Source organism: Mytilus trossulus, chromosome 13, assembly GCF_036588685.1.
Source record: "Mytilus trossulus isolate FHL-02 chromosome 13, PNRI_Mtr1.1.1.hap1, whole genome shotgun sequence".
NCBI lineage: Eukaryota > Metazoa > Mollusca > Bivalvia > Mytilida > Mytilidae > Mytilus > Mytilus trossulus.
The window spans coordinates 26903620-26931528 of record NC_086385.1 but is presented as its reverse complement, the minus strand read 5'-3'; the positions used below and the strand labels follow the sequence as shown (position 1 = coordinate 26931528).

Sequence of the window (27909 nt, the reverse complement as noted above, 5' to 3'; positions counted from 1 at the left end):
GTGTAAAAAAAGATATTAGGGAAAAAGTGAATACGTCTAACGTCCACGTCGTCTGAGTGAGTCGGAACCCTAGTTTCTTTGATTATTTCTTATTTTATCAACGGTAAATATTAAAATAATATACCGACTGACCTAAATACCTACCTAATGACTTATATATCCACCAGCAATTTTATCGGCCCAGTGCTAGCAAGTAAAAATAAAAGATGATATAGATTTTGTTCCTCCGACGTGCTTTTCTGGATTTACATTCAACACGAACGCACAAACATAAACATTGAAAAGCCATGAAAGTGTAACTATGCTGTATGTGCAAAGAAGACACATAGATGATAGCAAGTTCATCGGAGACTAACTTTGTCTGTCATGTCTGTATTAAAGTTAAATCCGTTGTTTCTTTGTTATTTCTTATCTTATCAATGGGTTATTTTATATTATAGTAAGTTCTAAATCTTGTAATATAGTTCCGAAGCAATGACTTCTTGCCTGATGATACTCTCTTTGACCAACAGTCCACCAGCAGTAGCATCGACCAAGTCCTGGTAAATGAAAAAAAAAAACTCTTGATCAATGTCGTACGTCCAAAGTGACATCTGGATTTATTGGGAACGCTCAAGCCTAATCATTTGGAAGCCAGGGATATGTAATACCGCAGAAATGTAAGGAGCTGTATAAGCAAAGAGGACATAAAAAGAATGTTCAAATTGATTTCAGTTCAGATACCGACATGATTTTTGATTTAATTGTCATATAAATATATGTACCGTCTTTTAAGTTGTATTGTCAACATGATGAACTTGAATACTTAAAAAGAAGAAATAAATGATATAAGTATACTAGATTATATGCATAGAGGAAATAACATTTTTTTCAAGAGCAGATATATAGTTCATAATTCAAAGAAGATAAAAGAAATTTCAATGTAAATAGAAAATAACATGAACTGTATTGAAGAACTTTGCTTTTCAGAAAAAGTATAGAACTCTTGCAGCAATTTTTGTTACATCTGTTTTACCTGTCATTATTGTCTTCTCTTTTCGTAAGTACAACATATTTTCACTTGTAAGGCTAAATAGCTGTTACTTTTGGTTCAATAGCTTAATAGCATTTTCCCCGATGTTTTATCTGAAGTAACAAATAAGGTGTTTTAAAATGAAGCAACAGTTAACCCCAAATTATGGTGAGGGGGTCATATAGATGTCGTAATAAAGATATATAGATATATAAATGCACTGTAAGTTGTTTTTTTTAAAGCAAAATACCGTTTAATCGATTCAACAGTATATGTGTCGTTCGAAATGTATACCTTTTCGTTTCTAAAACAGCATACCCTTCAAGAAAAAACTTTACGAAAATACGGAGACGTGGTATGATTGCCAGTGAGACAACTATCCACCAGAGAACAAATTACGTTAATATAAGCAACTAAAGATAACCGTACGGTCTACATCAATCTACAAAACCATTCTATATTAAGCAATATAAGGCCTCGAAATGAAATTTAAAATAGAATTCAAACAAGAAAACCAACAGCATTTTTATTAATTTTGTAATTATATTGTGTCATAGATCAAATTTAATCGTTCAGTGTATGTTTACTTGTTTTGTTAATGCCATTTCAATTGATATTTTATAGTGTGTCTTTCTATGTTGTAATGTTACACTACTACTTCAGGTTATGGTGAAGGTTGGCGCCTGTTAAAACGTTTAAACCCGCTGTATTTATGTGCACCTGTCCTAAGTCAGGAATCTGTTGTTTAGTGGTTGTCGTTTGTTGGTGTGGTTCATTAGTGTTTCTTGTTTGTCGTTTTTTTATATAGATTAGACCGTTGGTTTTTCTGTTTGAATTGTTTTACACTAGTCATTTTGGAGCCCTTTATAGGTTGCTGTTCAGTGTGAGCCAAGGCTCCGTGTTGAAGGCCGTTCTTTCACTTTTAATTGTTTACTTCTTACACCTTGTGACTTGGATGGAGAGTTGTCTCATTGGCACTCATACCACATCTTTCATTTATCACTGTGTTTATTAAATTTGTTTAAAATAAGTTCCTTTAGGACAATTGCAGCAGTTTTTATACACTTTTTGGTAATTTAACACAAAGGTGCTATCAAGGTAATGTTGGGTGTAGTGGTATTAGAGATTTCCAATAAAATGACATACGCACGTAATTCGACGTTCGGACCTAATGGGACTGGTTATTGCCAACCATAGAATTTGATTAAATTTGTCGCGTGGTTTTCTAGATTCCCGCCTTTTTTCTCACTGACACGTATAAACACAAGTATCCCATACCTATCATACATGCGATTTGAGTTATCTTTCAAGGTTTGGTTTATGACAATTATTTTTCAATATTCTTTGCAGATGAACGCTCCATTATATTTTTTTCTGTCTTTCTTTATAGTTTATCTATCTTTTTGTAATATTTGTTGCGGGGAAATTATTAAGAAGGATATTTCCCTGACGATTTCAGAAATATCGAAACCAGAGTTTGACAGAATCTGTCTCTTTATAAAATTTGTAAATTGAGATAAAACTATCGCTTCCATTTAATTTCTAAACAAAAGTATTTTTCATTTATTATAAAATGTATTAATAAAAAATCTCTATATTTGTTTTTTTTATAATAAAGGTGTGTTCGATTAGGGGTTGTTCTGTATTTAATTTGTTTAACGGGAATGCTATCGGAGTCCAAATACAAACGACGTTTCCAGGGATTTTTTTAATATTCCTTGAAGTAAATTAACTTTAAATATTTTATCCATTTTATTAATAAACAATTAAAAGGGGGTCACCGAATTCATTTTACTGAATTACATCATTAACAGAAATGTGTAAGGTAAGTAACATTGAACAACATAATATTTCGTTGCCAGATGATGATCAAGGATTTTGAAAAGGGGGGGGGGGGGGTAAAGTCAACGTTAAAAGTGGAATAGGTGTTCGTTGCATATGTTTTTCACATATGCATTTTTAGAACAAGAGGATGAATATCAACCAGATGTGTATTATACCACAGGAATACATGTCATCCTACCTGGACACATGATTTTGACCCCGGTCCGACCAATATTTGCTCTAATTCCGAAATATTGCGTGCTTGGCAGAGAAGCAACCGATCTTCAATTTGAAATGGGCGAGGATCGAGCCCAAGACTTCCCACACTCGGGCAGGGGTGTAGCTTTTATTCACGCAACGAGACAACCGCCTCACCAAATTTTTTACCATTAAAACGAGAGATAAGAAGAATTGTATACCATGTACGTCATAGTATACTGAGTGACGACGGTGCAAAACGTTGACTGCTTTACTCTTTACTCACTCATTTCTCATTTTTAACGTCTTGAAAGCTTTCTTTTCATGAAATGAAAAAGGTAGATGCAAATATCTTTTTTAAGTAACAGACAAAGTATACCTCGCAAAAAAGTTATTATACAAGAGTCATAACTGTGAAATTGATATAATGCTTGATTTTTTTTTCTAACAACGAAAGTGTTTCTTTTGGTGGACAATGCTTTTAAGAGACACTTGGCATTCCTACATTTTATGTAGTAGTCGTCTACCTTGTTAATAAAAGCATGTAGAAGAAGGTTGAAATCCTGATCACTCCTGAAGATAAGAAATGTTCTTATCAGCCAGTAAATCTTCAACTGAAAATATTTGCATGCCATGAAATAGGTAAAACAATTTTTACAAGTTATATGGACTGACATTGGGATATAAAGAGATGCGAGGTTTCGTCACTGAGACAGTAAACTGAAAAAACAACAAAATATCTAAAGAGCATTGTAAAGTTTTTAACTAATGAAAATGTGTTTCTTAGTACGTTAATCTAATTATTATCATTCATACATTTTAACAGAAGCTAAACGTATAAAGTTTAAATACATAGAGGATCTCAAACCTATTATCCCTAAATCTATACAAAAGCATTTTATAGGAGGTCATACATATAGTTCTGTCAATTATTTTTGTTTTAATCAGGACCTGTCTGTAACTGAATACTGATAATTAAACCTTAATCTAGCAGTTTCATTGAAATATATTGATTAAATGCGCACTCGAAATATAAAATTCCACAAATCTGGATTTTTTATAGACAGGATTTTTTTGCCAGTGTGTGACCTATCAAGAGTATGATCAACTCTCCCCATTTTGAGATTCATATTTTCAATTAACTGTCCACTCCCTATTGACATTGCCGTCTGTTTACCAAGGTGAGGCGTTGACTGCCAAGATTCCAATCATTTGTCTCACCAGAAATAAAATTCAAGTGACGCTACTGCCGATTGATTGATAGTTGATTGCTTAACGTCAAGTGGCAAATTTTCCATGCATAAATAACGTGTAGAGAGCGTGATATTTTCTCTATAAGAGGCATCGGATTACACCTTCCTACTCTGACCGGACGAGACTGCGTACTTGTACATCCCGCACAACCAAACGGACTCCCCACTTTGGCAATGGTTTAACTGCCGATCGAAACGAGACCAATAGTGACTATATTTCTATTCCCCCGATCACCTGTGAGGGGTTACTGTCGAGGCGAGCGCGCGACCAAAGACAGTTATGAATATTGAAGATACATATACATTTACGTGTATTAATCAAACTATTTGCAACAATAATGTGTGGCCTTAAGACACCGTGCCCCTTCACATGATCATATTACCTTGTTCAGTGCACCACTTAATCCGGGTCAAACTCTAATTTGGTATATGATTTTAAACTCTTATACTTTGAATAGAACGGATGAACGGATAGATGCACAGACCAGTAAATATTATATTCCCTTGCTGTCATATGTTGGTCATAAAAGTAAAATGATCATCCTACTTAACAAAACTTCAAACACATATTCCGTACATGTCCGTTTTTCATACGTATTTGTATAAGTTTAACGTCAAACATTTTAGAAAATCTGATTTAAGAGCAATGACGTTAAATTACGAATAGGTTTGTACGGGATCTTCCTAGAATCTATGCATCATTATAATTATTAAAGACAAGTTATAAAAAAAAATTACTGATTCAGTAAAATGTTATCATATTTTTTCTTGAAGATGCGTACTCATAAATTATATTTGATTAAGTTCTACGGAAAGGTGACAAAGTACAATGGTGTGAAAGCGGAATGTAGAGAGTCAAAAAATCGTAACTGTCAATCGAATTAAAAAAAAATCATCAAAACATGTAATTTATGTTTAAAAAAAAGTACACTCCAAAAATAATTATTTTCAGGTGCTGTTTCACAAAACTTTATATTTAGTTCGTTGAAAGGAGTAATGGAATTAAATCAAATCACTGGAAAAAAAGTTGTGCAACACTTTATAGAAGCCGAGATGAAACGGTTTTGTTGTTAAGTTTAGTTACATAGTAGGGACGTTCAAATGGTCAGATGAGGCGTTAAGGTACTCAGGAAGATAAGATGTGGTAAATGTATGATTCTTTACTATTTGGCTCTCTTTGTGGGTGTACGAATCTGAAAATAGAAGAACTAATAAGTTTGTTATTTATAAGTATTTACGTCACACCACTACCACATTGTTGCATGATTTGTAGGCCGGTACGAACAAAAACCGCTTTGCCAGTACCTAAAGTGTGTCTATAATTCAAGAAACGTGCGTATTAGAAGGGCTTTCACTAATTTACAAAAAAATTCAAATGTGATAACAGACTTAACACGATATTCAAAAAAATTAAACAAATAAGAATCGATGTATTTGTTGTTGGTATTCTCTTGTTTATGTCGTGTACAAGTTGCAATTTTGTACATTTTATAACATGTACAGAAAAATTGTACATGTTATAACTTGTACAATGCAAAATACAAGTTATAACATGTACAAAGGTACCTCGTATATGTTATAACATGTACACAATATTGCTTAAAAATTATTTTTACTTGTATAAGATTTAAAAATTAATTTAAATAAAGCAGAATATACATTTGAAATTTATTGAATTATAAAATAAATAATCAAAAGCTCATAATAATATATTCTTAAGAGCACAGTAATCACAAAGTTTCAGAAATGTTTTATTGCTTCACGGCTTATGCTGGCATAATGCGTTTTCAATTCATTGTATGTTTTGTGCAGTCAACCATGACCTACATTGTTTAATAGTAGCAAACATTTCCCCAAAAGCAACAAGTTGATAACTGGTTCATCTGATATTTTCAGAGAAATGTCTTAAAATGTTAATTTATTACCCTTCCCCTCTTTTTTTAACGTGCAAAAATTAAACGTCTCCTATGCATACTCCATAAAAGCCAGAGAGAGCAAATTGTATTTATTGGACAGCGCTTAATTATAAATAACTTTGAATTTATTGAATCTGGTCATCAACATTTTTAACCTTGAACATAACTGATGTAAATATTTACTATTGCCTTCTAAGTGGAAACTCACAATTAGAATTCATCAGTTGAGAATACTGAATAATGTTTGTTGATTTCATGTGTGTTTTAAAGGGTATTAAGTAATCATTAAACTATTCATCTGGTCATTAACTGTATCAAAAAGGTCAAAACACAATAACATGAATGAAAAATAGAAAAAAATAATGAACATTTATTGAGGTTAATTGCATGTGTTGTAACAATTGAACATGTTGAAACGTATCTTTAATTTTATATTTTGTACAAGTTAAAACCATTTTAAGCAATATTTTGTACATGTTTAACATGTACGAGGTACTTTTGTACTAAGTTTTACAACTATAAATGCGTTTCTTTAACGACGTTTCGACATTCTTTTTGATTTATTTTCGATAGATATTGACATGTTGGTCTTTTTTCAAAAGGTGTTTATCCTGTTGGTAATGAACGATATTGAGATTATCTGTAATAATATTGCTATATAAGCAATTCGATGTTGTAAAGTCTTACGTCTTACGTCAGATGTGAATACGTAAAAATTTCTACTGGTTTTTTTTATATTGATAATAAATTAGAATTTGGTCTGTGTTATCAATCTATGGAGGCATAACCATTTTAATGGTATAAGGTCATTAGATTTACTAGATAAATTGATGAAATCCATACCAATCTTAACATATTTTATTTTTGTTTAATTCCGTTTATGATCTTCATGTTTATATCTAAGCGGCGATAACTTATTTCGGCACAACAGTCTAAGTATACGCATACACTCAAAGAGTAGTCTGAAATACGAAATTATATCACACTTATAACAATATACAGTGATTAACTAGGTGTTGTTCATGTTTGTATAATAAATGCTGCCTGCAATTGTTTAAATACAGAAGAGATCATCATTATATTTATGATGCTAAATTCGTTGATTGCGGTTGATACGTTTGCCATGAAACCTATTATTGATTTATCTTTAATGAACAATGTTAATGCTGTCAAAAGAAGAAATTTCGGAAATGTTTCCTTGTCCACTGATATTGTCATTAAGATCAAGAGGATATGTTGTTGCCGTTTAATCCAAGACAGTTCGAAAATTTTACGGGATTCTTCATGAGTGTGATTGTTGATGTGGTTTCTAGATGGTTTCGAACGGTTTGAATTTTATAAAACAAATATTGTATTTGTGCTTTCCTTAATTTTGGTAAATAAGCTTTTTAATTTCTGAGTTTTTTGGAAGCGGTATAAATTATCATGTGTTCGTTACAGAAATTCTTGTTGCGTTTGACGTTCATATTGTACATGTTGTATACTACTACACTTGTTGGTTCAAGTTACAAGACAAATGATGCTTTGGGTAATCAAGTTATGTCACAGGAAAACATGGAAAAGGAGTTCGAAAAAGATCACATGTTATCTGGTCACTTAATAACTTTATAAGAAGACAGACTGTAGCCGTTTTTCATTTTCTGTCATTGCATGGGATTTTTTTTGGATATCCATGTGCGTTTTCTGTTCAAGCGCCTTTTTGTCCTGTATCAAGTCAGGAAATGACAGCTGTTTTCCATTCTTTTGAAGTGCTTGAGCTTTTGATTTTCTCATATGATAAGGGACTTTCTATTTTGAATTTTACCTATTATGTCTGTTTGTTTTGCTCACACATTGTTGTCAATATAAATTATTTCTAGGCGTATACACCCATCATTGGGATATAAAAAAGACAAGACTGTGTCATGGTATGGTCCAGTCGCAGTTTGATGCCTCCTATATTGAAGGGTCAGGTTTTGTAATGTGCTTTTGATGAAAATAATGCTTCAATTTGTTTTATAATTACTTATGCACTCATCAATGTTATACAAAGATCTGTTATTCTTATTATATATCTATAAGATGAGTGAAGAATAAAATTAAAAGACAAATTTGCACCACCTTTAAAATTGATACTGTATATTTATATTGTGCCTTTTTGGCTACAGCATTTTAGATGTCATTTCAAGACGTAAACCTCAAAGAAATATAGATTTCCCTAGGCGTGAAAGAAAACGCTGGGCATAATCCGGTACATTGTTTTTGTCGTTGCATTACTGGACAAAAAATCCTCGGCATGCCATTTTTGTACCCCTATCTTTTAAAATCATGCAACAACCTAGCATTTTTCGTTGGAACTCAGTCAATCCATTTTCATTCAATCCGATTCAGTTCAATTGGTGTTGTATCACTATTTTGATCAATGAAATTTGACGTTTTATTTCGTTTACTTGCAATACGTTGGAATGTAAGTGTTGATTGTCCAATTTCAAAGCTGGACTGCTGGTTTGTGTATCCAGGTTTTGGAGCTTTATCATTAACTTACAAATATTTTTTTACTTATATGTTATATTACACATACAATCAAATTGACCCAGTCATTGTAACGATTTAAGTTTACGATGACTGCACACGCCGGCATGTCCGTTAAAAAGTAAAGATTAAGAAAGAGTACAGCCAATCATTGCAATTGGTGAAGGAATTAAAAAAAAATTGAAGAATTGAAGGTAAATAAATGTTTTATTATATCGTTGAGATGTTTATAGCTTAAATAATGAATTATCTTTGTTTTAATCGTTATCAATATCACAATTTAAAACTGGGAATCCGTCCCTTTCTATTCGATTTTTTAATATTTTTAAACATACTTGCAGAGGTTTTTTTTCTGTTAGCATACTAACTTTTAAATATTTTGTGAATAACGGGACTGGTCATTGGTTAAAGTAGTTTAAGTAAACGTCCGTTTGTACCGTGCATCAACAGAAATGAACACTTCATTCGAATCAGACGGGTTTTTCAAAATGAAATAATTATGCATTGTTTTTACAGCATTAGCAGTTGTTATAAGACACTGCTATAAAGAACACAGTAAGTATTTACAGTTAAAGTAAGGAAAATATATATATATATATGTATATATGAGTGTTTGTGTGAGTTTGAGTGTGTTCCGAACTTTGTTTAAGGTTATAACAGCGCAAGCGTCTTTTCGAAAGGAACGAATTATTTTATAGGGATTATTGATTCGTTAGTCGAGACAACGAAATAAAACAAATTCAGATAACGAAAGAAAACCGAGAGAAAAACACACAAAAATCGTAATAACGAGTTTTAAATCCTAAAAAGACCTGCTACATCGAGAAAACGGACAGTCATGTAAATCGATATCATTTTCAAGCGATTCGAGATAAAGAATTGTTAAACGAGTTGACGGACTGGTCTATCGTGATCACGGACAACACAAAGTTAAGTGTGTGACTTTATGGAATCCGTACAATTTAGCAAAATAGCATGCTATTCTGATTTCTTTTTTTTTTTGTCATTTACAGAGGAATTAATTTTTGGTAGGGACATCAACGTAGTATCTGCATCTGCTTGCTTTGATGTTAAATGTTGCAGACTTTTAGCGAACATTAATTAAGGATTTTTGTTCTTTTACATGTCATACTAAAGGTGCTTAAACTAATGTTTGATACTTGAGAGCAAATTTGAATACATTGCTTTATCGATTGTGCACTATTCCCTAGTTGACATTTTTACTTAGTGTGAATTTGAACTCAACATGGAGTCATAAATGCGATTATATCTAAATGAAACAACATATGATTGCATTTATAAAAGAATTCAGAAACTTTTTTTCCACGCGGTTACATATTTCCACAGATTATTATTGTTGTCGCTTCAATAGTGGTGTACGGTCACATGACGTAAATCATTTGTAAACGGTAGGTAATTGATAATTATTTTTAACATTAATGACGATTGGACAAGTTCCAAATAGAATGCAAATTTCGAATAACATATGGACAAATATCAGTAATTTAATATTAAAAGCTCATTCCTGTAAATATTTTTTTCCGATCGATAAAGAAAGGGGACGGTCAAACTAGTAGCTAAAAAATTTATTGCTAAACATGTAATGTGTGTACAGTTTTTTAAAGGTTTATCTTCGTAATATTTCAGATATTTTTTCTACTGGCTTAACAATTTATCCAAAAGAACAATTAGCAGGAGAAAATATATCCATCAGTTGCAAAATGAAAAGAAAAAACATGCCTGCAACTTGGTATAAAGATAGTAATATAGTGTTGAGTACAGGTAGAATGGAATGCAATGATTTTAAAGAGCAAGAACACACCTTAAAAATAAATAAAGCTGAACTGAGTGACAGTGGTGACTATTGGATATATGTTAAAGGAGTGAAAAGACAAATACATTTACAAGTTGAAGGTAAGATACATGATTCAGTAGTAGTGTACAGTCACATGACGTAAATTATTCGTAAATGGTAGGTAATTGATAATTATTTTTCAATATCAATGACGATTGGAAAAGTTCCAAATAGAATGTAAGTTTCGAATATCGTATAGACAAACAATATTCAGTTTATTAACATTAAAAGCTCATTCCTGTGAATATCTGTTTTCCGATAGATAAAATACGAGGATGGTCATACTAATAGCTAAAAATTTGATTGCTAAAAATGCAATGTGTGTACAGTTTTTAAAGGTTTATCTTTGTAATATTTCAGATATTTTTTCTACTGGCTTAACAATTTATCCAAAAGAACCATTGATAGGAGATGATATATCCATCAGTTGCAAAATGAAAAGAAAAAACATGCCTGCAACTTGGTATAAAGATAGTATTATAGTGCTAAGTACAGGTAAAATGGAATGCATTGATTTTAACGAGCAAGAACACACCTTAAAAATAAATAAAGCTGAACTGAGTGATAGTGGTGACTATTGGATATATGTTAAAGGAGTGAAAAGACAAATACATTTAGAAGTTGAAGGTAAGATACATCTTTATTTTTACATATGCTGAAATGTACTTAAAATAATTACATCATTCATATTGGCTGAACATAACATGACAGATGTACAATACAATTGAACTGCCAACAAAATTCATAAAAAATCTTACCGCCAGTTCTCATCTTGCACAGATAATCATTGGTGTTGCTTAATAGAGCTTTCAATAGAATGACATACTAACGTAAATCGACAAACGCATGAAATTGGAGCACTTATTCCAATATTATTATTTATTTTATTCAAGACTGAATTGGAGCTGATTTGCTTATAAATTCAACACACATAGAATACACACATGTTCACAAATCAACCGATTCCAGTCAGGAAACCTTTTTTTAATATTAGACCATTGTATTTAATATTTTAATAGCTGCAGATGATGTTTTTCCGCCATATTGTCCTTATCTGTTACACCATATCTCCGGAACGTATTCATATTTGCATCTACAAACTATAAGATGTGTACATGCCTTACATTAAACTAACGAACAAATTCATTAGTACAGGCGTCCGTTAGATTAAAAGTATTGAAACAGACTTTTTACAAGAATCAAAACATAAAAGTGAAAGAGAAAAAAATATAAAAAAAATTTATAATAATAAATCGAATGAATGAATTAATAAGAAAAAAAATGAAATGTCGTTTCACATGAATATGGAATAGTTAAGGGTGTATTTGATTTTTACTGTTGTAAATATTGATATATTGTGTCATGTTAAGGTAGATCATAAGTAAATATTTTTTGAGACAGAATTTTCTTATACTTAGCCAGAATGGAGATTTTAATATGCTCTTTTCAAAAACATAATAAAAAGGAGGGGTCATCGTGCTTTTTTTCAAGCTATGAGTCATTGAAAATTGCCTAAATTTGGTTAGATTGTTCATGGAAAAACACAATTGTGTGCATAAAAAATAATCTATACGATATAATTTTGAAATAAATTGTGAAAAGATAGGTTTTGTAATATGTTTTAAGAAAATAAAAAAGAATAAAGGGTGTCACCGAACTTGTATTCTTACTACAAGTAAAAAGAAAAAAAATCCCTATCTGTCCAGTATAAAATTTTTACTAAAAGAGTTATTTTCCCTTAAATGGCTCATTTGAAAGAAATGATTCAAAAAGCAAAATAAAATGATATTTGTTTAAATATTTTGAATTGTACAATAAATTGCCAAGTTTTCTTTATACTTTTAAACAATTTAACCATTAAATTGCAAATCTGTCTCCAAATTTGCAGATTTAGGCAAATAACTAGATCGATTTTTTACTGTGATTGTTCAATCCAAGATGGCGGTATACCATGAATCTACCTTAAATGATATGTTCATGGGATAAAAAGCCAATATTGAAATTCATTTACTTTACTTAAAACTTTAAGTTTATAGTTCGGAAAATAAAGATAATGAAAATGTTGTATGATATTAGTATAACAAACAACATCAAAATCTGCCGAAGTCAGCAAAGATTGAAGTAATCCACAGAATGGAACTTAGTGGGACTAGATCCATTTCCGTTATGTACGTTGAAACATCCGAAAAACAAATCTATAATTATTTAGTATCTTAATTTCTTTCTTTTTGATCCTGTAAATACGTAAGAATGTTGTTTGAACATTACAAAATATATATGCACAATATTATTTTTAATTTAATGAGACATTTGCAATAAAAAAATCGATTTTTACAGAACGATTGAACAAATTGTGTGTTAAACCTTTTCTAACTGCGTGACATTTGCTCAATTCGGATTACAAATTAGGAATGCTAGTACTTAATCTAGCACTGTAATTTTCTGCGTGAATATTTTGCGAATGACAACGGAGGAAATATAGGATAATATAATAGAAAATGGAAACGGTGAATGTTTCAAAGAGTAATAACCCGACCAAAGAGCAAACAACAGCCCAAGGCCATCAAAGAATCTTTAACGCAGCGACAAAATTCCTGCTTCTAGTGGTGGGTTTCAGCTGGTCTCTAAACAATAATGTATACTGGTTTAGCGAATTGAATTGAATGCCACACTAAACTCCGAAACATACAAATGAACCAAAATTAAGACAAAACACAAGACTAACAAAGGTTACAGGTTCATTACTTGGGACAGGCGCAATAATCATGATAATATGACAGGAATAAACATGTTTTGTAAGATCTAAACCCTCTCTTATACCTCTAGCCAATATGGAATAAACTAACACAAAATAAAAAACACAGTAAATTTCAGTTTAAAAGAAGTCCGAATCCGATGTTAGGTCAATGATCAACATAAATTAACAAAGGACTACTAGAAGTTACTGAAATGCCAGCTGCAGACCTCAATTTAGCTGATCAAAAGATACTTTCTTCTTCATATAAAAATCAACCACCATTTCTCCCTTTAGGGATTTAGCATCATGCCATCAACAATTACACGAGAAGACCATGAAAAACATAACCTGAAGAATGCTAACAACTGGTTTTCGCATAAATTTGTTTATTTTCCGATGCAATGACCCTATGAGTGAATCAATAATAATTCCAAAACTTGACACCATTATCGTAACTATATTCCTAATGTATATGTCTCTTTGAACGTTTGGTTAGTTTTTGATATGGATGACGACATTCTTGTGCTTTGTGTATAATTTTATCATAAAAGATGGGATGTGAAACACCCGAAGATGTACACGTTGATTTAATTTTTCCTTGTACCGATGATAACATTTAGTAACAGTTTTGACAAGTTTGTGATATCGATTAATTAACAATAGAAAATGAAAAAAAAAATCATCTCTTTTATCGTAAAGTTTAGAATTGAGCTCAAGTTAGAGATATAGTTATCAAGACCCAGAGGAGGGCAGTGTTCTTTGTTAATTTTAACTTTATTTAAAGCAAAATCAACAGGATAAATCTTTTTAGTTTACAAACTGAAGTTGACACTATTTTGATAGCCAAAATTTCATCCAAATATATATATAAAGTGTTATCAAATTTTTATATCAGATGTTGTTTCGATGCTGATTTTACGCATACATTGTGATTCCTAAAAAATACAGGTCCACAATTAGAAGTGCGTAGTTAGATCTTATTGGAACTCCGATAACTTGGCGATTTATGGAATCTCCATCGCGAACAAAATATCATGTAGGTATAAATCAAGTGCAGTTATCCTATCAAAGCTAGATTCTAAATTAATTATTATACAAGTAGTGTGGAAATAGTTTGAACCAGTAAAATAACTGATTATGAGTAGAATTAAAATTAAGAACAACGAACTCGTTTCATTTTCAGACCAACCAAAGTATGCTTATTTTTTACGAAAAAGGTGCGTTCGATTTGAAGTAAATAAACGTGTATTGCTTTATATATAGATATAGGTGAATTGAAATCATATCATCTTCCATTTACTTATAAGACGACTGACAATATTTTGAAAAAAAGTAACGATCCCTTTATTAATGGTTCAACAGCTATGTTAAAGTAAGGGGAGATGGGTTAGTTTCGTAGAGTTTCGCCAGAAAGAAAGAAATATCAAACAAAATCAGTTATTACCACCCTATGAATTTGGTAAAATACGTCAGTGAATCTTTAATTTAGTGTTAAGACGCTTAAATTAGTACCTTAAAGCTTTGTCAAAGGCCTCTAATTTTCGAGAGATGAGAAATTATATATATATATATATATAAAGTTACTTTCATAAAGGAATGTTTTGAATTTTTATATTTTGTTTTGTAGCATGAAATCGAGTCCTGTGCCCCAAGTTTTTCTTTTAATATAACGAAAGTACATAATAAGAGCTATCTTCTCATATTTTATCTTTAAATTCTATGGCTTAGTGTTTTTTTTTATCACACATAGAAAGAGTTTCCATGCATAATCTATACAAAAGCTGACAATTTTGCACAACATGTAGCTTGAAAAGAAGCCTTGTAACTCATACGTTCTATTATGTTTTTGAAAAAAGCATGATATAAACTACATTTTTGGCGAATTATTATAAAATTCTATGGATTTTAAATGAGACCCCCATCTACCTTAATTAGATAAAGTCGTCTCATATCTTCTTGGATGACGCACCAGAATTATGTGATTGATTGATTGATTGGTGTTTAATGCCACTTTCAACTCTTTTGTGCTATTTCGTGGCGGTCAGTTTTTATTTTATTGGTGGAGGAAGCCGGAGTGCCCGGAGAGAACTACAATGTACCGACCTTCGGCAGGAAAAATGACAATCCTAGTCAATTAAGATTGAGTCGAGTGCACCTGCCCCGTGCGGGATTCGAACTCACTCAGATATGGGAAGACAATATATTATTCATATAAAAGTATCACAACCTATCATAATCATATCATAAGATTGATTATAAGTATACTATCTTTCTTTAATTAGCGTAATTTGGTTTGCTCGATAAATGTTCAATTATTCTATGTTTAATCTTACATGTCTTATTAATTTCATAAATAATTAGGTCTTTCTAGTGTCATTGCTTTCTGATTTTTTTTTAAAATCTATTAGGTACAGGGAGGGATAAAGTAGATTTTAAACAATGTGTGCTATAAATCTTAATGTGTTAAGTTGGTTAAAGGTACACCCTGGTAATATTTCAGATCATTTTTCTAATGACCTAACCATTCATCCGAAAGAACCGATAGAAGGAAATGATATATCCATCAGTTGCAAAGTAAAAAGGAAAAATATTTCCTCTGTGTGGTATAAGAATGGTACTCCCGTGAAAGGAACACCTAGAATGAAATTCGATGTAAAAGGGCAAAAACACATTTTAACAATACATAAGGCTAAAGTGACTGACAGCAATACTTATTGTATAGAAATTGAAGGTGTGAAAAAAGAAACATATTTAGGAGTTGAAGGTAAGATACATCATTATTTTTACATATATTGAAATGTTTTACAAATATATACACAAGTCATTGAGCCAAAAAAACACAATTGATATACCGAAATGAAAGAAAATACCATTACACTTCGAAAACATTCCAAAAATAACAATGATTATCTGTGGAAAGATAAATACCGGCGGTAAGTCTGTATTCATCTTTCAACAGATCATCATTGTTATTTCTAAAAAGAGATTTCCACTAAAATGACGTACGTACATAACTTGGCTATTATAACAACCCTACTACAGATTAGCATTAAAATGACATACGTACGTATATCGCATACGGACCTAATTGGACGGATTATTGTTATAATATTGTTGAATATTTCTAAAAAAAAAAATTTGGGCAATGACGTTAAAGTTAACCCATGCATCATTACAATAAAAAACAAGAAATCATAATTTTTCACCTGGAAGATGCATTCTCTTACATAAAAAGCTATATAATTCTATGAAACATTATTAATAATAAGAATTTTGGTATACTCTTTACTTATATTTTGGCATCGGATTAGGTCGGGTGTTTCTCATACTGTTTATGACGTCTTAACATTAAATCCATTGGATGTATACTGGTTGATACTTAAGTTGTGGAACACATTATCTATTATTCTTAATTGGCTTTGAACTATATTTCAGTAACTGCGAGTAATCTTATTTCGGTGTTTTCTGTCTATTGTTTATATGTTGGCGGTTGTTGTGCCTCGTGCCGATATTTGTAGTAAAGCCGATTGCAACTGATTTTTACAGGGTTTTTTTATGTTGTGCTGGTATATCCCCTGTCCCAGGTTAGAGGAAGGTTGAGCGCTCACAAACATGTTTAACTCTTTAATTATCTATGTGCATGTCCCAAGTTTGGAGCAGAACAGTGGTTGTCGCGGTGGTTCATGTCTGTCTTATTTATTTTACGAAAATTGTTTTGTTATAAATAATTCCTTCAATTTCCTTGTATGAATTGTTTCACATTTTTGATATTCGGCCTTTCAATAACGAATATATGGTACTGGAAAATATTGATAAAGATTTAAAGTACAGGTCGGATTTATCAAAAAATATAATATGTTCCAACTAAATATGTGTAGTGACGAGCAAACAAGTATTCACGCAGTCTTGGCTCCACTCTGTCGTTCTTCAATACATTGGGCGGAAACACATTCAGGTAGGTTGATTATGTCGAGTAATGTCATTTTTTGGGAAATCTATCATAGGACCAGTTATAGCCACTGTAAGAATGTTGATAATTACATCGTTTTTATAAAACTGAGAATTGTAGTCATTAGTCAGTCTTATTTCTTTATTTTTTAGCTCACCTGGGCCAAAGGGCCAATTGAGCTTTTCCCATCACTTTGCGTCCGTCGTCCGTCGTCCGTCGTCGTTAACTTTTACAAAAATCTTCTCCTCTGAAACTACTGGGCCAAATTAAACCAAACTTGGCCACAATCATTATTGGGGTATCTAGTTTAAAAAATGTGTCCGGTAACCCGGCCAACCAACCACGATAGCCGCCATGGCTAAAATAGAACATAGGTGTAAAATGCAGTTTTTGGCTTACAAAAACCAAAGCATTTAGAGCAAATCTGACATGGAGTTAAATTGTTTATCAGGTCAAGATCTATTAGCCCTGAAATTTTCAGATGAATCAGACAACCCGTTGTTGTGTTTCTGTCCCTGAATTGGTAACTTTAAGGAAATTTTGCTGTTATTATCTTGAATATTATTATAGATAGAGATAAACTGTAAACAGCAATTATGTTCAGCAAAGTAAAATTTACAAAAAAGTCAACATGACCGAAATGGTCAATTGACCTCCTAAGGAGTTATTGTCCTTTGTAGTCAATTTTTTACCATGTTCATAAAATTTGTAAACTTTACTAACATTTTCCACTGAAACTACTGGGCAAAGTTCATTATAGATAGAGATAATTTTAAGCAGCAAGAATGTTCAGTAAAGTAAGATGTACAAACACATCACCATCACCAAAACACAATTTTGTCATGAATCCATCTGCTTCCTTTGTTTAATATTCACATAGACCAAGGTGAGCAACACAGGCTCTTTAGAGCCTCTAGTTCATTCTTCCCAGGATCTTTCCTAATGATCAAATTTTGAAAAGATTTTTTGCTATCACACTTTTAAACCAGTTTTGAGCAGAAACGGTCTTTTTGATCTTAACAACTCTTAAAAGACTGAACAATAAATTTCATAGTATTTTTTAGTTTTTCAGTCAATGTTTTAGACTTATCTACTGCTGTAACATGTGTAAATTCAGTATTGTTCAGACTATTCGCTTGCAGTCATTTAAGATCTGTTATGTGTATGTTCGGTAGACATTATTTACCTTTTCACATCATCAGTATTCTGAATTGTCTAAAAACCAATTGAAGAGAACTGAATTGACTGAATTAACTTATATATAGAATTTATTGTACAGACTTTTTGAGATGCTGCTATGGTCACAATGACCGGTAAAAAATAAATAAGAAGATTGGTATGAGTGCCAAGGAGACAACTCTCCATCCATGTCACAATGTATAAACAGTATACAATTATAGGTCAAAGTACGGCCTTCAACACGGAGCCTTGGCTCACACCGAACAGCTAGCTATAAAGGACCCTAAAATGACTATTGTAAAACAATTTAAACAGGATAACCAACGGTGTTATCTATATAACAAACGAGAAACGAGAAATACCTAGGAACCACACCAACAAACGACAACCAATGAACAACACGTTCCTTACTAAAGACATGTGCATAGAAATAAAGCGGGTTTAAACGTTTTAACAGGCACAAACCTTCATCCTAACCTGAGACAGCAGTGTAACGTTACAACATAAAAAGACACACTATAAAATATCAATTAAAATGGCTCATAATAACTCGATCAAAAAGATAATCTAAAATTCAATTACTAGTGTCATCAATATAAAAATAAAACAATTTGTCATAGTTCATCTGTTAATATAAGTTTGAGACCTGTAAGTTTGGCAATTTTTTGTTTATGTATCATCCTTTATTATCTGATTCTGGAAATTCCAACGAAGGGCTAGTTATCAAATGTTTAGTTCATTTTAATTTTATTTTTATACTTTCCTCTGCATTTCATTTTTAGGCACCTAATGTATACTGTTGGTGTCCATATTAGGCGTAAAAATAAAAATACGAACGAATTGATGAAAATGTACATTAACCTATTTAATGATCAAAAACTTTATACCATATAATCCAAAATGGAAAATGTCCGCAAATTAATAAATCCAATATATAATTTGCTGTGAATTGTTCAAATGACTATAATTCTTAAGCTGAATTATAATATCCTGAACAATTTCTTTAACCTATTAATTTAGAATAAGACTTGATGAAATACAGCTTCCTCTTCGAATATTCTATTTTACTCAGAATGGTCTGTTTTTTGTTACCTTACTAACGATAATTATTTTTTACCAGAATAATCTCTAATGTGTTAAAGTGCAATATTTAGAAAATAGTTTGTAAACAGTTCGTGATTTCAAATCGTTCAATGCAGTAGGTCAATGTGTACCAAATATTTTTCATTTACAACATAACTTTTTCCCTGATCTATGACATGCAACAGAACACATCATTATCAACTTCATAATAAAATAGTAAGCAAATCCTAATAATGATTTCTAATACAAAAATACATTTACAGGGAAGATGGTACGAAATAAAACTGTTGTTTATCTGTTACAGTATATTCATACCAATTTATTGCCCTGATAAGAACACTGATCTGCATACCTGCCATAGTCAAAATTTGGAACTTTCTTGAAGTAAAAATCTTTTAAATAGTCTAACAAAAATCACAGATTCCAGGCGTATCATTGTGTTAGCGATACGCACTTTTTGCGTACAAAAGACTAAAATTAATATATGTTATCAAACTTTATTTATTCAAGCAAATAAAATATACATACAGTCTGTGATCACTTGCATCATAGTTGTATGCACTATGTCAAGTTACATTCAGCTAGGTTGATTGCATTGAGTAATGTCAGTTCTTTTGTTATATATTAAGTGGTGATTTGATATTATAATACTTTTTAGTCTCGGTATCGCAAAGTTCTCATTGATCTCATTAACGTGACAGTATAATGATTCTATGGTGATCTGTAATTAGGTCTTTCCACTTTTCTGTGGAAAGACCTATTGTTTTTCTTCTGATTATTATTTTTTTTTTTTTTTTTTCTTCCGCCTAATTTTGTTCTTGCGATAAACATTTGTTTCGCAATAAGTCGCTTAGATATTTGGTATATGATATCGAACAGTTTATGCGCTTTTGAAATTTACCCTGCGTAAACGAATACTTTTCTTTGTAGGAGTTATCTCCCCAAACACTGTTTTCCTTGTTAGCGCATCTCCTTCGCAACCGTAAAAGATTATGACAAATTTATTTTACAAAATTGCTCGTTTTATCCTTGGCATGATTTGTCCTATTTTGACCGAAGCGATATGACCCCTCCATATGAGAGTTATTTCCCCTTATGCATCTGATATAAGTGATATGAATTTCTATCTTATAAATCATAAGTGATAGAGACCTAGGATCTTTTGATTTGAGGTCCTTGGTCCCAAAAAATGAAAATTAGGTCAAGGTCAAAGGTCAAGGTCATATTCTAATATTTGAATTTGGCTTATTTTCACTTATATCCAAAGACTGTATAAGATATCAACAAATTATTTTTACTAAATCGTTAGTTGCGACATTTCGTAAGATGTAAATTTTGATTGCAAGCGTACGTTGAATGTAAAAGGGAGTTTTCTCCCCTCTTGTATTTAAAAATACGCGTTTGGTGATATAACTCATTAACTAAATATAATTATAAAGATATACAACTTTTAGAAAAAAGGTTTCAAACCATTTAACCTTGAAAAAAACAACCGGAAGTGACCTTTTGTAAACCGGAAGTAGCTATTTTTTTATACTTTATTAATATAAAAGTATAAAGAAACAGATATTTTTGGAATTAGTGTCAAGTAAATATTCAAATATAATCGGAAGTAACATTTTTCAAACCGGAAGTAACAAATTATCTCCCTTATTTAAAAAAAAAATGTATGGAAACAATATATTTTTGGAATCAGCTTACCAGGAGCTATCATTTGACGATTGAAATGACATTTTAAACTTAGTTTCACAACTTTTCATATCAAAATACATTGTTTTGATGGAAAGACCTTCAATTGTTCTCTGAACAATTGGTTTTTAATTGATTATTGTTTTCCATTAATAAATATGTAAATTGTTAAGTAAAGCTGTTTCTATTAAAAAAAAAAGGTACGCATAAAAAAAACATAAGGACCAGGAGGAAGTCCTATAAAGAAGTTCAAACAGAACCATTTTCTGGAGTTTGGATTCGGTAGAAAGAGGGTCGAACTAATATTAAAAAAATCATTTGCATATAACTAATGTACTAGTTTTTAATTTTCAGGTTACTTTTCCAAAGGATTAAAAATTTCCCCAAAAAAGCCAAAAGAGGGAAATGATATAATTATCAAGTGCACACTTAATAAAAAAGATATTGCTGTAATTTGGAAAAAGAATGGAAACGCAATAGATAAAAAACTTACACCCGTCGTAAACGATAGAAAATACATCTTAAAAATACCTAGAGCTGAACCAAGTGACAATGGTACCTATTCTATAGCAGTTAAAGATGCTGAATGTGTGAGAAGAGAAATAAAGTTAGACGTTAAGGGTAAGATAGATCTTCAAATGATTATATCAACATATTTTAGAATTATCTATGATGAGTTTATTCTTCGATCAATATGGAGTTGAAATCGCGAATTAAATGAATTATGAAAATAAAAATTATTGCACCGTAATAAATCAAAACATTTCTTTTCACCCGATTACATTTTTCCAAAGATTATAATTGTTGCTGTTTTTATTCTATACGGTAACCTTTAGTGACATTTTAGTAAGTAGTTTTGAGTTATTATTTATCTTAGTAACGTGACATACTATTGGTCATGGGTAAACGGTAGGAAAGGGATTATTATTGTTCTCTAGTTATGACAATGTAAATTGTTCAAGCACTGTCAAAGTAGATCTGCATGTATTTATCATGCAAGTTACGTAAATACAAGTTCAATATAAAAATATTGAAAATTTAAATACATGTAACTCTTTACTGCGTGTATTCGTTTTCCGATCGATTAGTTGCATGCGCAAGGATGGTCTTACTAGCCGGTGTAAATTTGTTCTTATAAATCAAATGTGTACAGCTTATTCGATCATACGAATGAAGGCACAACTTATTGAAATTTCAGATTACTTTTCCGAAGTTTTAACAATAACCCCAGAAAATCCGATAGCAGGAAATAATGTTTGCATCACTTGCACAGTTATAAGAAAAAATATGTCCGCAACTTGGTCGAAGGATGGAGTCGAATTGAGTTCTAACGATAAATTTAAATCCACTGCAAAGAAGAGAATTCATACTTTAACAGTAACTACAGCTGAACCGAATGACAGCGGAACATATTGTATAGAGGTTGAGAATGTGAAAAGACAAAAAGAAGTAAAAGTTGAAGGTAAGATGGCACTTTGTATATGAATATACTGAAAAGGACAAATATCTACACACTTTACATTAAATTGATTCGAAGTGCGCAATGGGTGAATCGAAATGAAACAAAATATAATTGCACTGAAAAATTCCGGAAATGTTTATCTGCCCAGTTTCGTCTTTCCAAAGATAAGCATTGTTTTCGATAGTCAAATAGAGTACGGTAATCAGACGTGACGTTATAATTAGTCATTGTTACGCAAAATTCTAATTCTGTTAGGTAACATGACATTATAATAGGTCATATGTGCAATGTAAGTGGAAGGTTGTGATAATAATTGTTCTTTGGTAATCACAATGTACATTGACTAAAGAGGACCTGCATCTATTTATAGAATTTAAGTTACGTATTGAAATAATTACAAACAATGAAATCCCGAAAATAAATATTGAAAAAAGATATTCTGTGTATATTCGATTTCTGATCGATAAGGAAAGGGGAGGTCAAACTAGTTGGTTAACATATATGCTGATAATCTAAATGTGTTCATGAATCTGATGTTCAGTAGTTGTCGTTTGTTGATGTGGTTGATAAGTGTTTCTCGTTTCTCGTTTTTTATATAGATTAGACCGTTGGTTTTCTCGTTTGAATGGTTTTACACTAGTTATTTTTGGAGCCCTTTATTGCTTGCTGTTCGGTGTGAGCCAAGGCTCCGTGTTGAAGACCGTACTTTGACCTATAATGGTTTACTTTTATAAATTGTGACTTGGATAGAGAGTTGTCTCATTGGCACTCATAACACATCTTCTTATATCTACAGCTGATTAAACTGTTCCAGTCGATCATACAAATGAAGGCACAACATTTAGGTATTTCAGATTTTTCTTCTAAAGGCTTAACCATTGCACCGCAAAAACTGATGGAAGGAATGATGCATACATCAGATACGAAATTAAATGAAAAAAACAATTCTGCAATTAGGCTATAAGGATTCACACGCAGTTCGATAGATCAAATTTGGTCCATTGTAAAGAAGACAAAACACACAATTACGGACACCTGTGTAGATGATAAAAGATGTATAAAGTAAAGTAAAGTAAAGTAATCTTTAATTAAAGTCGGGTTGCATATATATATAATAACAAAGAACATGAGCTCTTAAGAGTTCTTTAACCGACTGATATTTAAAAGAGTAGCACATAGTATGTATATCAGAGTAGCGCATACAAAATTAAACACTATAAGCACAAATAAAAGACTATATGAAGCTATAGCAAAGGTAATGCATAAGCAAAAGAAATAAATGGCTAAATAAAATAAAAATAACTGCAAAAAGATAAAAAAAAAAAAAAAAAAAAAACAAACATCAGGCTTCGAGATCAAGTTATGGGGCAGCAATTAAGTACATTATTTACAAAAACTGCATGTACATTTTTCTGAAAAACACCAGGTGGAGAAAAAAAAAATTGCCAAAAGTTGATAAGCTCCTTGCCTCATTTGGCAAGGAGTTCCAGAGTTTTGCTGCCTCATAACAAAAGCTTTTCTTACCATACCTTGTTGTTTTTTGGCCGTGGTATATCTGCTATACCTTTGTACCTAAAGTTATATGAATTTTCTTTGATATTTACTAAATTATGTAGGAATTCTGGACTTGATTTATTAATTATTTTATATGTCTCTAATGCCATGATTTTCAATCTTCTGATTTTTAGTTCTGGTAGCTTAAACTGTTCAAGAAGTGTATCGTTAGAATTTGTGTAGTCGTCATAAATAAATCTGAGTGCTCTTTCTTGTATTTTTTCTATTTTCTTTGTGTTTTGGTCACTGCAGAAGTGCCATGTAAGAGGACAGTATATATATATACGTAGCTGTGGTTTGACATGACAAATGAGTGGTATATTTTAAGTTTAGAAAGTCTGGTGAGATGAGTGCCAATTCTTTTTAGAACGTTTAGTTGTCCTACAGCTTTTTTGAAAATATTTGAGATGTGAGTGTTGAAATCCAGTTTAAAGTCTATTGTTACACCGAGAAGTTTCACTTCGTCGTCACATTTTATGTTGAATCCATTTAGGTTGAAAATAATATTTTGAGTGTGTGTTTTTTTACCTATTGAAATTGCCTGGAATTTTTCTGGGTTTGCCTGCATTTTGTTGAAAGAGAACCATGAGATTAGGGAATTACTATCTTTCTCTAAGGGTTTAATTACTGATTCCAAAGAAGTTCCTGTTTTTGAGAGGGTGTTATCAACAGCATAGTTGTATCAATCACAGTGTTTGACAAAAAGGAAAATATCATTTATGAAAACATTAAATAATACAGGGCCTAATATAGATCCCTGAGGAACACCTTTATATCTATCTTGCATTTGACCGATTTTTACACACTGTTTTCTTGCAGTCAGATAGCTTTTGAGTAATTCCAGAGCAGATGGACTCAGGCCATATTTTTCCAGTTTAAAAAGAAGTAAATCATGTGGGAGACAGTCGAAGGCTTTACTTAGGTCCATTAATAGAGCCGCTAAATATTTATTGTTATCCTGTGTCTTTTTCCAATCTTCCAAAATTTTGAGTAATGTTGACTGGCAGCCATAACCAGCTCGAAAAGCGGCAAGAAAATGGTCGAAAATATCATCAAAGTATTTAGTAAGTTGATTTTCTATGGCTGTTTCAAAAATTTTAGATATAGCAGGTAAAACACTAACTGGTCTATAATAACCCTTTTCAAGAACACTGGGTTTTTTTTGTGAACAGGTGCCAATTGGGCAATTTTTAATGAGTCTGGAAAAATGGAAGTGGATAAGGATAAATTTACAAGCTGTGTGATAGGTTTAATGACTACAGGTTTAGCAGCGTGTAAAAGTTTTGGTGATATACCATCTATACCAGTAGCCGTTTTAACATTTATTTTTCCAATTCTTTTAGAAACAAATTCCTTATTTATAGGCTGAAAAATAAGTTTATTTGATGTTGACCCGTTTGAGTATTTATTACTTATAGCTTCTATACTTGGGTGTTTGTCATTCACCTGTACGTTGTTGTCACCAATGTTTGTTGCAACATTAACAAAAAAGTTATTAAAAATTTCAGATATTTCTTGTTGGTTCGTTATGATTTTGTTGTTTTCCTGCAGTATGGTTTCTTTTTGGCTGGTGCATCCTTTGTTTGTAAGGAATGGCTTTACTGTTGACCAGAAATCTTTCGACCACCTGTGCAGCGTTCTATGAAGTATCTATTTATGTATTGTTTTTAAAGTTTAGTGACAAAATTTCTTTGTGTTTTGTTTGCATCCCAAGTCTTGCTGTTATTCATTTTTTGAAATTTTGTTGTACAGCATTTTCTTTGTATAAATTGCAGATTTTATCTGTTTGTTCATGTATGGTATCTGTTTAGATAGTATTTTACTTTCTTTAAAGGGTGCATGTTTATTTGCTGTTTCAATAAACTTCTTGTTGAAGTTTTCATACTCAGTATTTATGTTATTAAGTGGGTCAACATCCCAATTTAACTCATTTTCTGTATTTTGGTTTGATGGTTTGATGTTAGGTCGTTCACATTTTATTCGAACCCCAATGTATAGGGAACAAAACAGTTATTAATTAAGAAAATAATAGCAAGTTAATCATCAATGTTCTGCTATCAGCAATAACAAATACATACTACTTAAATATTTCCAATGACTGGCATGAATATCTTTAAATTGTCGACAACTTAAAGTCCCGAAAAATATGTTAGTCCAGAGATATGATCATCCAAATCTTAAAATATATACAAACTGATAAATTCCAATATTAAAGGTAGTTGTATGTCCACGAGGCCTATTATCTTTATCCTGAATTTCTTTAATCTTTACATATTTAAAATATAAAACTTTCTAAAATACAGCTTGGAAACAGTATTAACTGCACTTCCTTTTACCTATAAAACTATATTTGTTATTACACTCTTTAAAATGATAGTATTGCATATAGAACATCCCTCATTGTTAAGTTACTAATTCTTGAGATAAAACTAGGTAAACAAATTCCTGAGAATCCTTCAGTACGTATCGGTGATCTCAAACGTCTTTAGTTGTAATCCTCAAGCTTACTGATTAAAGTGAGAAGGTAATGATCCGTCAACGCTAACACTTGAGTGATGTAAATGTTACAAATTCAAGTTTATATTTAAGAAACTAATTATTGGATGGGAATTTTTTTTTAATATGGCAATATTTTCTATATATCAGAAATTCCAAACAATTGTTTTTAGGTGTAAAAGTTAGAAATTCCAAAATAGTCTCAGTCTTAGCAGGTATTGGTATGAATTGTCCGCGACAATGAAATAACTTTCCTTCTTCGTGCATTTTGCCTTAATAGGATGGTATGAATGTTGTCTTACAAATATGGCATCACACACGGTTTCTGCCTTCGGCGTAATAATCGCTTGTTGCAATAAAAATTAAAACGTTGGGGGAATCAGTATTGGCGAAAATGTACTTCGAGAGAATTATAACTGTTCGCCGTCTTCCGTCTTATTCTACTTTTGCGGGCTTCCCTGAATTTTGGCTTGATCTGTCGACGAAAAGTGAAAGATACCAAAGGATTGAATCAAACTCATAAGTCCGAAATAACTGACAACGCCATGGCAAAAAAAGAAAAAGATAAAAAAAAAAGACAAACAACAGTATACAAAACACAAGATAGAAAACTAAAGACTGAGCAACACGAACCACACATAACTTTCAACACCCGGCTCTTTAACTTTGAACTCGCCACCTTTTTTTTTTAGTTTGACAGTGAATCAATAATCAGCTGATTGTTATACAACATCGACATGGCAAATTGAAATTTAGTTTGTTTGCAAAGAAGAATAGAATTTGGCGACAAAATTGTAACTGGAGAGAAATATATTTGTTTAGCAAACCAAATGGCGAAAAAACAATTGACCAATCATCAACATGATCAATACCAACAATGTATGTCACAACATCTGCTTTATTTGGAACGCCATGAAATAAATTTGAAACAATTCTCAACAATACTTTACAATTGTTTTATATGAATCTGTCAAAATATCAGAATTGTTAATTTAGTATGATAAGATGATTCAAATGATAAGCCATAGGAGAATCATGAGAGAAAATTAGAGCTGGGATAGCTATTCAAATTTAATCAATGTTATGAGTAAGAACATATTCAACCGACGTCTACGTTTAATTTATATGCAGTAGGCTTGTTATATTGGTGTCAATAAAGCATATAAAATGATACATTCCATCGTCAGCCTC

General features: G+C 31.5%; 1 protein-coding gene across 1 annotated transcript; it reads left to right on the top strand.

Annotated features, from left to right (window-relative positions):
• The first annotated feature begins 982 nt into the window (after positions 1-982).
• LOC134694202 (obscurin-like) lies at positions 983-21910 on the top strand. Its single transcript, XM_063555198.1, has 6 exons — positions 983-1039; positions 9231-9269; positions 10362-10628; positions 10930-11196; positions 15807-16070; positions 21561-21910. Exons 3-6 carry the CDS (start codon positions 10436-10438, stop codon positions 21908-21910), a joined length of 1074 nt encoding a protein of 357 aa, XP_063411268.1. The 5' UTR covers positions 983-1039; positions 9231-9269; positions 10362-10435.
• Positions 21911-27909: the final 5999 nt, after the last annotated feature.

What these genes read in the sequence shown, in the direction of transcription:
- LOC134694202 (XM_063555198.1), top strand. Translation starts at nt 10,436, where the DNA reads ATGAAAAGAAAAAACATGCCTGCAACTTGGTATAAAGATAGTAATATA. An exon ending in AATACATTTACAAGTTGAAG is followed by an intron (nt 10,629 to 10,929) that starts GTAAGATACATG and finishes GTAATATTTCAG; the next exon opens with ATATTTTTTCTACTGGCTTA. An exon ending in AATACATTTAGAAGTTGAAG is followed by an intron (nt 11,197 to 15,806) that starts GTAAGATACATC and finishes GTAATATTTCAG; the next exon opens with ATCATTTTTCTAATGACCTA.